The sequence below is a fragment of the Convolutriloba macropyga genome, chromosome 14 (assembly GCF_964194025.1).
Source record: "Convolutriloba macropyga chromosome 14, txConMacr16.3, whole genome shotgun sequence".
Taxonomy (NCBI): Eukaryota; Metazoa; Xenacoelomorpha; order Acoela; family Convolutidae; genus Convolutriloba; species Convolutriloba macropyga.
The window spans coordinates 12,026,972-12,040,126 of NC_134481.1; the positions used below are offsets into that span (position 1 = coordinate 12,026,972).

A 13,155-nucleotide genomic window follows, 5' to 3' on the forward strand; every position below is an offset into this window, starting at 1 on the left:
TGTTATCATCAGTCTTTTCCATCTAAATTGGCGTAATCAGCAAGTTTTTAGCCAATCTGCAGTGTATGTTTAACTCTTCAATTAAAGAAATGAGTTTACTTTACGAGAATTTTTAACCTACGGTAATAATGCATGTGTGCCTCTTTTCTGTTTTAAATAAAGCCAATTAAAGACTGTAATACTCTAGGCCAATCTGTCGTCAATTTGTCCAAAGTGTTTTCCAAAATTTTTTGGCGTGTACAGCTTTACTGGGTTCTAGAGCTCCGTGATTATTTCTCCCGACCTCAAATTAATCAGAGATTATAAGACGGTAGTAAGTTTTGAGTACAAAATAAACAGTACAAATTATTCACAAATGCAGACAACAACAGTTGATCAAATTAGAATTAACAATCAGTTGCAAAAAATGCAATTTGTAAAATCATGTAAATTTGATGTAATTTTAGAGTCTTAACTTCATCAACATAAAAGGAATTATCAAACTTTCAAGGCCAAAGTTATGGCCAGACTTTGCAGTGATGTCCGGATGACATGTAGGAATCTGATGCACAATTGAATGCTTTGGCGAATTCTGGGACTACCGAGAGTACCACATTGACTCTGGCCCATCCGGGAGCGTGAGATTTCTGGCCATTGTTCAATGATTTGCGAGAATTCACACTTGCCTCGCATTCGGTCTGAAAAGAAACTTATTATAATGCGTATTACAATTATTATAATGCGTATCACTGGAAAAATTTAATCTTATAAAAATGATTAGAATGGCTTCAAGTTTTAGTGAGAAAACCGAAAACTCCAATCTGACAAAATTTTCAAAAAAAATATGTCTGGTTATAACTCAAAACTTTTTATTTTACCAACTCATTGCTATGTTCAGCAAAAGTACAAATATAAAATTGATGAACTTATGGTTCATGTGTTACAGTTGGAAGTTTGGCATCACCTTTTTTTTTAAAAAAATGGGATTACATATTGCTAATTTGTAATCCCATTTTTAATCCCATAAATTAGCAAAATACATATTGCTAATTTTAATCCTTCGCAGATCTATACCGGTCAACTCTACTGTAAACACCACATTAAAACATTTTTCAGCTTAGATACCAGAAGATGCAAAATTGGCATCGAAATTGTTCCGAATCCCATCGACGACGTTTGCTGAAACTAAAGCTTATCATTTTGAGTTACTCCCACAGATCTATTCATTAATTACCTAGGTTGACCAAACTTAGTTATCATAAAACGAAATTTATTTGGTCCATAAAAGTCCACTAAAAATTCCGTTTTATGATATTGCTATGGTAACTAAGTCTCTTTTTTTTAGATTTTTAAACTTTTAATTGAAAGAAAACTGATGCTACAAGGTTTAGAATCGTGAATTAATACAAATCTAATTCGGAATCAAAAGTTTTTGCTCATTAAAGGTTCAAATAAGTCTCTATATATGATAATTTTTACGGATAGGAATTTTTTGAGAAGCGATTGTTCTTGAAGCGAGAGTTCTTGTTGCAAAAAGTGAGGTAAAAAGGTTACTTTAAATGTGATAAAGAACGGTCAATAGGCAATCTCTTTGTTGCCAATTTTGAAATTTTCAATTATAGATTCTGACATTTCGTGATTCCTAAAATTTTATTTTGACCTCAATGGCCATAAATGCAAACAAAAATTGGATAATTTTAAAAAAAGTATTTTTATTGAAAATCAGTTGACATACAACAGTCCATATTTTTTTTCATGTAGTTTTTTTTTGGTAAGTTAGATATCACAAAACGAACTTTACATTTTTGACATTGCAAGACTCCAAAACAGTCTGTTTATTCTGATTTGTGCAAAAACCTGAAAAAAACAGAGAAGTTTATTAATAGCATTGTGTATGGACAACTTGCGACCATAAAACGGTTCATAAACATTATTTTAAGGCGTTTTATGGTTGGTACCATAAAAGACTTCTGAATCTTGACTTTTCATGCACAGAAATGCAGTTTCGGAACAATAAGCGGCTTTTTTGGATTGTTTATGAGCCAAGCTCAAATTTTTTTCTGATAATTGATTGTTTAGTAAGGTTTCTTAAGATCCATATATGGCGTTTTATGATTGGTAAGTTTCTTCTATGGTGGTCATCCCTTGTAGAGCAAGATTCGTACCAGTCCTAGTTTGGAGCTCGAATTAAAAGACCGGCTGCGACCGTTTTTAAGTTAGATAAAGCCAAGCTGCGCAAGTATTGCTTAGAGAAAGAAATTCACTCGACATAGAACTCTGTCTTTGAAAATAGCCAGCCAATAAAGGAGGATCTCAACTTTGACTTCTCAGCCCAAAACTTGTCTTCGACGTGGACTCCATCATTGAAACTGTCCTCGAACTTAAGCTTACTCTGCTAGTTGTTTATCATATATAATAGCTTTCAAAAGCTATATTTAATTCTCTTGTCACCATGGTAGCACATTAAGTAAACTATCGAACTGTGGAATAGGATTGGGTAGTTCGAGGGACTTAACTTCAGTTCCGTTGATATATATTTTTTTAAACTATGGTTGTAAAAAGCTTGTGGCTCGATCTATGAAGAGAGTTTTGCTCGACTTTAACTAGAATTCTTGACCATTTAATTAATTTTAATATTTATTCCCATTCTTTGACTTATAACGACTTCTCATAAGACTTCTCATCTTTTTGGTCTAACTTGATTGAGAGCAAATTAATCAAATCAAAGCATGTCCATTAAATTTAGAGTATTATTCACGTGAGCATGAAACAGAGCTGCTTAAGAGACTCTGAATAAGGTTTTGGAAAATTTTTAGCTTTTTTCTACAACGTGAATATTTTGCAACTGAGGAAGAGCTTTCATCATTTGCTTATATTTTGAAACATTATATTATTGTTTGTTTTGATAAATCCTTCTTTCAAGCCGAATAGAAATTTCTGCCAAAAATATAGAGCAAATTGGAAAAAATTGCCAACAGATAATTTTAAGCAAACAAGTTTTCTCTGTCTGAACAGAATATGTTCTTCACAGAAAAGCAGATGCAAACGCAACTTTCTGGTTCCTAAAAGACTTTTTGTTGCAACGAGGATAAGTTTTCTGAAATCAAAAGTTAATATTGGAAAAATGTGACGATTAAATTCATCCGCCATTTAGATTAAAATGTTTTTAAAAATACAAAAAGGCAATATTTTTGTTTGAAACATATAATTGTGATGCATGAAGAACTTTTGCTTCCCTATTTGCAAAAAAAAACTTTTAACGAAGCCGATTTATTGTGGAAAAGATTCTTTTTAATTTTTCACTTTTCGATTATCATTATTTTGGTCATTTTTAATGCTCCCCTTTTCAATTAGTTTCCTATGTGTCAACAATTTTTACACTTTCAACATTGTCTAGTGGTTTATTGAAAATATTCGGGTTATTTGAGTGTCATTTATGTCTACGCCAATTTTTATCCTCTCAAAATTGGCTCTGATTTTTGGGGGGAAACATTCGATATCTGCAAAATTATTTTGAAAACAATCGATTAAAGATTCTTATAGAAAAATTGGGTTAAATTGGTGCTTTTACCGCATGTTTTGTGGAGAAATAAGGCTCAAATACTCTTCAAAAATGCGTTGAATTAATTTGATTTTCTGAAGAAAAAAAATAATTTGCATCATTATGAATTGCAAACCAAATTCAAGGTCGGGACACTTTTCTAAGAACAAAACTTGCAGCCTCTTGTATCGTTTTCACACTAATTAGTGAACATGGAATTGAAAATATATCAACTAACTGCATAAAACCATTCTGTTTTGTGTACCATTCTATTTTGTGTACCTCTTTTGTTTCAATTTGTGTGCGTTTTCAATGCATGTTGTCGACATGTAACAATTGAATTTTTTTCAGCGGAAACTTTTTTGAACTTTCGGGAGAGCTTTAAAAATTCACAATTATGTAATAGGGTAAGTGATCTACTTTCATTTACCTGGCCATAGCTTAAAAACATTAACTGATCGGGAGAGAAATGATGCAAGATGGCCGAATTTTCGAGTTCGTCAGTCATAGTGTTGAAATCTTCTTCCCGTTTGAACGTGTCAACCAGCACTTGCATCCCAAAAGTATCCGCGTAGTTGTCGGACAAGGAAATTGAGCCACTTATGCCTTTGGAACGATATGTTTCCTTTCCTCCCGGGAATAATTCTTGATTATTCTTGCTTGGTCTTTACAACTCCAGATTGATTGCACTAGCCGTTTTTGCATAATGATTTACTATGTAATGACACGTGTTTTGTGATGGGTGGTATAAATTAAAAAATTATATCTCCCATTATGGCATATTTACGGTAACGGGGCTATACTTTATATTTATATGACCACTGACCTGGGGAGAGGGGAGGAGTGGGGGAGTGAAGCTCCAGATGGATTAGATTCACACGATAACTAATGCGACTTCATTGTCTGTTGAATTTGATTTTTGTAGATTCTGACCACTACAACGTAACCTCGGACAACATGAGGAAAATTTTAATTTAATTTGTGTAATAAGATAACACCACCCATGCTTAAGTTGCATTAACTCATCAGAAAGGTTTGCGACCTAACCCAGCATTCAGTAGTGACCCTGAGATGCGTGACCCAAGCCAGCTCTGATCAGACGTATTTGGGTAGCGCATGGGGGGTTGCCAGACTCATTTTCGGAATTTTTGGTTAGAATTTCCATTAGAACTCAAGCCCTAAACTTTGTTAGTAGTATCAGCAAGTTTGACTTATTAGCTTGTTAAGGAAAAATTGATTTAGGTCACCAAATTGATTAAAAAATGATTCCTGGAATTTATTTCTAGAATCTTCTTCAACAAATGGTGCTTAGAATCTATAATCGGTTCAAACTGATGAATCTAGATAGCTATTAATAGAGTGAGATTCTTTGATGTAAAATTTCCTAACAAAGCATTGAAAGATCATCATACCTCCAGAAGTGTAAGCGAACTCTTATAAAAGTGCTAATGGATACAATTGACCGTATCCCTGACAATTGATTCCTCGAAAATTTGTAATAGCAAAACATATTTGGTCAGACTTAGGATTCCCACTAGAAATCATGGTTATATGATTAGATTCCTGTCTTGATTTTTCCTCATTGATATTGGGTGTTTGTACCGACAGTTTTTATGCTGTTTTCATCTCACATATCAAAATAACCATCCTGATCTACTGATCAGATTTCTCCTGTTAATCTCTAAGGTCTGAAGTGAAAGTCTTTTTATTATTCTTTGATTCTTGAATAGCTCTTTTTTCTAACTTATTTTAAATATCTTTAATTCCATCTGCTAAAGTTTATATAGCAACGGGTATGGGCCCAGACGCTTTCAAGGTCACAAATTGCTCAACACGCTTTGTTTTCTGACAGTTATAATCCTTTTTTGCTTAGGTATTAGATTTTCAAAAATATTGCTCGCTCAAAACCCAACAGACCAACAGAGAGTAATGATACTGTCCAAAACAGGAAAACCAGAGGACTTTCCAATTTGAAAGCAAGATTGAAAAGCAAGACTAAAACCTTAATAGCCCGGCCAAACTGCAGCATGAGGAATCTTAAGATCTGGACAGCTTCTCCATCGGAGGTTAGGAAAAGGTCACCAGCTTCAAAGAGAAATGGAGTTTTCCCTGTTACCCTCTTCAATGCCTCGGTCTTCATCGGTCCGCCAAGAGATATGAAAACTTCTTCCAATCAAGAAAAATGAATCCGGCCATGAATCTAGATAGCTCTTAATAGCGTGAGATTCTTTGATGTAAAATTTCCTCACAAAGCATTGAAAGATCATCATACCTCCAGAAATGTAAGCGAAATCTTATAAAAGTGCGAATGGATACAATTCACCGTATCCCTGACAATTGATTCCTCGAAAATTTGTAATAGCAAAACATATTTGTTCAGACTTAGGATTCCCACTAGAAATCATGTTTTTATGATTAAATTTCTGTCTTGATTTTTCCTCATTGATATTGGGTGTTTGTACCGACAGTTTTTGAGCTGTTTTCATCTCACATATCAAAACAACCATCTTGATCTACTGATCAGATTTCTCCTGTTAATCTCTAGGGTCTGACGTGAAAGTCTTTTTTTTGTTCTTTGATTCTTGAATAGCTCTTTTTTCTAACTTATTTTAAATATATTTAATTCTATCTGCGAAAATTTATATAGCAACCGGTATGGGCCCCGACGCTTTCAAAGTCACAAATTGCTCAACACGCTTTGTTTTCTGACAGTTATAATCATTTTTTGCTCAGGTATTAGATTTTCAAAAAATATTGCTCGCTCAAAACCCAACAGACCAACAGAGAGTAATGATACTGTCCTAAACAGGAAAACCAGAGGACTTTCCAATTTGAGAGCAAGATTGAAAAACAAGACAAAATCATAATAAGCCGGCCAGACTGCAGCATGAGGAATCTTAAGATCTGGACAGCTTCTCCATCAGAGGTTAGGAAATGCTCACCAGCTTCAAAGAGAAATAGAGTTTTCTCTGTTACCCTCTTCAATGCCTCGGTCTTCATCGGTCCGCCAAGAGATATGAAAACTTCTTCCAGTCAAGAAAAATCACAGAATTGACGAAAAGGGTTGCCTAACTTCCAAAAGAGCAAAGCTCAGAGACACAGGTTAGAAACCGGTTCGATAGCACTAGCAGTGAAACGTGATGTAAACAGGGCACCCAAGAAAAACGTGAAAAAGTGCTCTGTTTTATGGATACCTTCACATTTTGCCAAATACTGCAGTAGGAAACAGACAGTGCAAAGAAGCAGGTTTGTTGAGAAGCGCCACCTAAACAGGACATGAAGGTGACAATAAAATGGAGAAGACGAGAACTGTTCAACTTTTGCCCAGTGTGTTATTACTAAGGCAGCAGGCGTGCTGTTTGACAGTCACTAGTTGTCCACATAGTGACAAATTTGAAGCACTTCTTGACTTTGTGCCCATTCAATCACAGGTCAGAAATCCTAATTGAGAGTCTTTGAGAGTGGAGGGCAAGGGCTGTGTGAGGGTCGAGATCTCCTCGAACAGGTCGAAGCCAAAACGAAATCAAGAGTCTGCGGTGTACTGACTATTCTTCCGACATTTTATTAGACTCAAGAGGCAGGTAATGGGAACAAAGCTTCACTTTAGAGAAAAACAAACAGCTGCAAGAATAAAAAGAAGGAAATTAGGGTAAAAAAAACGGAAGAGAAGAGTTGGGTTTGGTTTCTCTACAGCGTTCTGCAGTATAAGCTGCTTCCAACTGCGTAGAAATGTAACGGGCGTAAGTGCAAGTGACACAGACGATTGGGTTTGATTAGGTAACACATACAAAAAATTGGTACGGACTGGTGGCACAGATTGCATAAATCAAGCTGATGTGGTAGAAAAAAGTGGACATCGTGGAAATTTTTGCAATGTTTAAGCATTGGCTAAAATCACAAAACTTCAGTACTAAGACTAAGAATGGTAGAGAACTTAAGAGTGGATAAATTGAATTAGGTTTCAACAGATGTGATGGGACCTTTCAGGGTACAGTATTTGTCAAAGTAGCCATTCTGCGCTTTTTCTTCGGAGCTCCGCATATTTTTCTTGTGGTTTTGCTTGAGGCAACAAATGAAGCACTGGTGAGCCAAAAAACGTGTTATCAATGTGGGTTCTTTTATGAGGTTGAGATACGACAATACAAATAAGATTCTCACAGAATAGTCCCAGACGTAATATTTAGACGCAGGTATTCTACAGAAAGAGACCAGTCAAGAGAGTCAGCAACAGAGCAGGTTAGATCATAGGTGCAAAAGGACTTTGAAGGAGGTGTCAAATTTTTTTTCCCATTGATCCAGGAATTCGCACGTTGATATAGGTATCAGCAATTTTCCTTGCAACAAAAATTTCAGCAAACATGAACCCAGGGCAATGGAAGGAAATTTGATTTGTGATCATAAAGTAATCAGAAGTCAACTTAAAAACCTGAATACACAGAAACGACTGGCCAACGGGATGAGGGTTCAGAACAATTGTGAATCTGGCTTTCAGATTTTGAAAATCTACACAATCTAGAAACAGACCAACAGGGCACAGCCAATGCAATAAAGGGTGGGTGGGTGGCTTGGCACGCAAAGCGCAATCACTCAAGCAACAATAATGGGTCTCGAAGCTTTCGATGTTTATGAAGCACTACTAGATGAAGGATATATTGCCAGAGGGAAACACAGAGTTCAAGGGTCCCCAGAAGGCACTGACATATAACATTTTTCAACCACATAAACTGCTGGTTTTAATGAACATGCAAAAGAGCAAATTGAAAGTGCATGACCCAGCCGAAGGAAACGAGCAGGGAATGATTAAAAAAAATCGCAAAAATGTGAACCCATCTTGCTGTGAATGAGGATGACTATTTGGAACTCAAGACAGTCTATAAAGCAAAGCAAAATAATAATTCGTACAGTGGAACGGGACAGTGGAAAAATCGGGGACAAGACAAAATGACGTGGGGTCCACCAGACACAGAGAAGCAATAACAAGCAGTTGGGTCAAAGAGCTGAAAATGAGACCAGTGGTCAACTCTGTAAGTACAGAACACTCTTGTTGCCAAAAAAGTTCAAACATTTGAAGGATTCCGCTGTTTGGAGACTCAAAAAAGTAAGTTTGGGATACCTAGAGGAATGTGTGAAATTGGATCATATAGAGGAAAGCTGTTATGTCGACTAATGGAATAAAATTAAGATTTAAAGCAAGGTGCTGGCAATTGTTACAAAGTGTTAGCTTTTTTACTGAGACAGGGCGTCACAAGAAGCATGGAGTATTATTAATTGTTCACAAAACCAGAGAAAGTGGGTCACACTTTTATACTGGTCTGAGTTGACAATTACATAGTATTATCCAGATGTATGAAAGTGATACCCAATGCCAAGGTGTCCGAAGCAGCATTTAACATGGAAGACAGAGGTAGACTTCAATAATTTCTGGTGTTCAGACTCAGACGAGAAGAGAGCAAATTCACTTTTGTCTAAGAATGTAACATGAAAACAATACGTGAGCGTTCTGAAACGAATCATTTCAATCCCTCAAGAACTCCAGCCGTAGTGAGTTTAAAGTTTCTGTCAGCACAGAGTGGAGACAAAGCATCAGAAAATTCACAGAAACCAAGTGGAATCAATTCTTTTTCTGACAAAACAACAAGAAAAGATATCAAGTTCAGAGTTAGTTTTTTGTCCAGACACGTCAACTCACTCACAAATCAACACTGGCAATCTGGAAAGCAACCATTACGATATCTGCAGTTTCAAAAAAATGAAATTTACTCACAATAAAAACGCTAGTTACAATTTTTTTAAGGGAAATTGCGCAGACTGTTCTGGGAACATTAGCGACATGAGCTCAAAAACTGGCAATTACTTCGACGCCAACGACCTGGCACACAACTCAACTGGGGTGTCAAAAAGCACCGGAGGTTTGCTTTTTCCTCATCAGACGCAGACTATTAGGGCACGGCAGCAGCACTTCTCGAAACTCAAGATTTGGTAACAGCCGATTATTCGCAAAAGATGCAAATACATTGAGACAATTTTTCATTTCATTCGGCACAAGACAGAAGTTGGGCCAATTTCGCTTTTTTCGTTTCGAGTGACAAAATGGCAATAGATATATGCGGGAAATCTTTAACCGAATCAAAGATGGAAATAATCAGAAGAAGCTTGATTTGAACATACTCTACGCAATCTGCTCATGTCTGAGTGCGGGCTTTAGATATTCGATTCAAACTAAATTCTAAACTTGGTAAAAACTCAGAATGTTTAACTTAAGAATTTAAACAGACAAGGAAAATTGATTCAGATCACAAAATTGATTTAAAAATAATCTTTAAGAAATGGTGCTTAGAATCTATACTCGATTTAAACTTATGAATCTAGATAGCTATCATTAGAGTGAGATTTTTGAAGTAAAATCCTCTCGCGAAATTTTGAATGATGGTGATACCTCCTGACGTATAAACCAATTTTTCTAAAACGGCAAATGCATATTATTTCTGGAAATTCTGTGAGAGTAAAACGTTTATGGTCAGACTTAGGACTCAGACTTCACTATAAATCACGGTTATTTTATTAGATTCCTATCATGATTTATCTCATTGATAATAGGTATTTATGCGGACAGGTTTTTAAGCTTTTTTGATCTCACAAATCACAATCACCACCTTGATCTACTAATCAAATTTCTTCTGTTCATCTCTAAGCTTTACTTTGGAAATCTTTTAGTTATTCTTTAGTTATTGAATAATTTTTTTCTAACTTAGTTAAAAACGCTTTTTTCCGCCTGCGAACTATCATATACCAACAATTCTTCATACTTTTGATGCAACTGATTACAATACCGTTACCAGGATCTGAATATATCCTAGTAGATATTGGCGTTCTTTTGGGAGATAAGGAAAGAAATCCTATGCCTTCTCGGTCGTATATATCAGTTAGACATTGGGAAAAATTGCTGATGGTGGCCTTCGTTTCTGAATCCATCAAGGCACCCAGGTAATAATAGGGAACAACTGTAGGGTCCAGCGAGTGACCAAACTCGTGGGCTAGATCGAGAATTGTTTCTTAACTCCCATCCCTTCCCCCATCATCTCATATCATAAATCCCCCCTCATCTGAAATCTATTACCAACGATATGTTAACACTATACGTGTATAGATTGACAGTATTTCAAACCGTGGCCGGGACTAGATGTTAATCTTGCCAAATTTTGCAAGATCTTCCATGATTTTATACAAATTATGCAAGATCAACATTCAAAGTTTATACCATAAAAACAACTTATTTGAAGTTCTCTAATTTCTCTTCACGTCCCACTTTTTAATAGCCTATGTCAACTTTTGTCAATTCAGAAATTCTCATGACTTGTTAAAGGAGAAAAATTCTTCGCAAATAATTCTGTTTATGGAAATTTTTCTTCAATTGGGAATTCTGTTCACAGGGGGTTTTTCCAGGGGAAGGGGGAGACGAAACAGTTCCCTAAAACCGATCCAATTCCTCCGTACATTGATGGCGTATGATGCTGGTCCGAGTAAAGAGAGTGAATTAAGAATGTTAAAAAACGAATTTTCTGGCTATCAGGATAATAAAACGCGTTTGTGAGTAGAGCCCAGCTAAAGATATTCGGATTCGGCTCGTTGAGGACCTTGTTTTGGTAGAATTCCCACATCCGAAGTAAATTAACTGGGAAAAGTGTGAATTCGTCGGTTTCTAACTCGAAGTTCTCGATAAGGTTGTCCGAAAATGAGCATTCAATTTGTTCTACTCGTGGTCGTACCATTATTCTGTTCACGTATTCTGTCAAACCTGCCTGAAAAAATTAAATCAACATGAAAATATTTTCAATATATTGCCAAAATGTCAATGAAGTTCTTGAGAAAAGTTCAATATATGTATTCGCAAACTTCTAAGTTTTCAAAAAGACGTTGAATAAGTAAGACATTTTTTAAATCAAAATCCTAACAAAACTGTCAAAATTTACAAATATAAGCGGCCTCTATAATAAAAATAAATAAAGTTTGATAAGATATCTAGACTTTTAAAGAGCATCAAGATTTCAGAAATTTAATTTCAGTTGACTCTACCTTTGTCGTCGCATTTTGAATTGATCTCTCGATTCTCTTAAGAATGCTCTCTCGAATATTTTCAGTCAATCGCTCGATATCATGAAATGATTGTTCACCCGTGTAGTATTTCATGTACGCGTTGGCTGAGATCAGCGCAAATTCGTAATAGTTGTACAACTTTCTCAGACAAAGTTTTTCGCGCTCTCTTTCGTGAGATCCACACCAAGATTGTGTTCCCCTAAATTTAAGTTAACCCTGGTCGAGGAACTTTTGTTCAGAACAATTCGAAAAATTGCTCCAAAATCTGAATTTTATTGTTTTCAACAAAAGCATTTTGCAAATTCTTGCGTACATGAGCTCTGAAAAGCGTTGAATATATGGGAGAGATACCCTCAATTGATATTGAATTTGTAAACTACGATAGTGTAGCTATATTTGGAAGCTAAAAATGTAAATCAAGAAAATCTTTTCAAGAATTGAGCTGAAAAAGCGCTGAAAAATGCTGAAACAAGTGGACTTTTGCTGAATTTAAGTGCGGTGAACTTTAACTTTCGAAAGAATTGGCACATTCTGTGCAATTTTAGCGCATTTAATAAATAATATTTTTGCTAAAATTTGCTGATGGCTCGACCTGGGAATGTTGATTACGTCATCCAATTGGCATCCATTTTCTGTTTGATCGACCGTCTCCTGTACTACAACGTACAGCGTGCTCAAAAACTGAAGTTGCATGAAATTATTTGGGTTCATAATTTGACTCGAGTTGGCTAATTGATCGAAATAGTCCCCACCATTTTCTAGCCAGACTTTCAGGTTCCACGAATCTTTCTCGTAAGCTTCCTTAAACCAATTTGGAATGAGATTCTTGAATTCCATCAAGAATTCTATCTGTTCAGACGTTGCGGTTTCTAAACCGGTGACGTTGCGGATGTCGAGTAGTGTCTGGATTGTTTCGATAATGTTGGTCTTCATCGTTTTCTGTCAAAAAACAAACAATCTTCAGGTCTATCTGGGTCACAATTTCTTAGCAGTGATGCAAAGATTACATATGAGGTCATTCAAAGCACAACGTATTTCCTTGTAATAATCATGTATGACATCAAACAAACTATAAACGATCCCATGAATCAGATTAAATAAATCAGAAATGACGGATATCACAGTTCAAGGGTGAAATGCATATATAATTATATACAGTTGCTTTAGTCGCTTGTCTACCCGTACCTAACTTCAAGTGCGTTTCAGTTCTGGGCCAGTATAAATGCAATTCTTCATCATTACTGAATCATAGACTGATTCAAGTCATTTTTTTTTACTTGCCAGACTTACGTTCATCCTGATTTTACAATGGCCAGACTTGCGCCAATTCTGATTTTTTACTTGCCAGACTGGCACCAATTCTGATTTTTTACTTGCCAGACTGGTAGTAATTCTGATTTTTTACTTGCCAGACTGACACCAATTCTGATTTTTACCTGCCAGAATGGCACCAATTCTGATTTTTTACTTGCCAGACTGGTAGTAATTCTGATTTTTTACTCAAAAATACGTCAAGGATAGCCGAAAAACGCCAAAAAATA

At 35.8% G+C, this 13,155-nt stretch overlaps 1 protein-coding gene across 1 annotated transcript; it reads right to left on the reverse strand.

Annotated features, from left to right (window-relative positions):
• Positions 1-368: 368 nt before the first annotated feature.
• On the reverse strand, positions 369-12,549 carry LOC142353135 (endothelin-converting enzyme-like 1). The gene is made up of 6 exons (XM_075405344.1): positions 12,207-12,549; positions 11,594-11,813; positions 10,989-11,319; positions 10,423-10,554; positions 3,951-4,126; positions 369-677 (listed from the first exon to the last, which is right to left on the reverse strand). The coding sequence occupies exons 1-6, from the start codon at positions 12,545-12,547 to the stop codon at positions 498-500; spliced, it is 1,380 nt and encodes a 459-aa protein (XP_075261459.1). The 5' UTR covers positions 12,548-12,549; the 3' UTR covers positions 369-497.
• Positions 12,550-13,155: the final 606 nt, after the last annotated feature.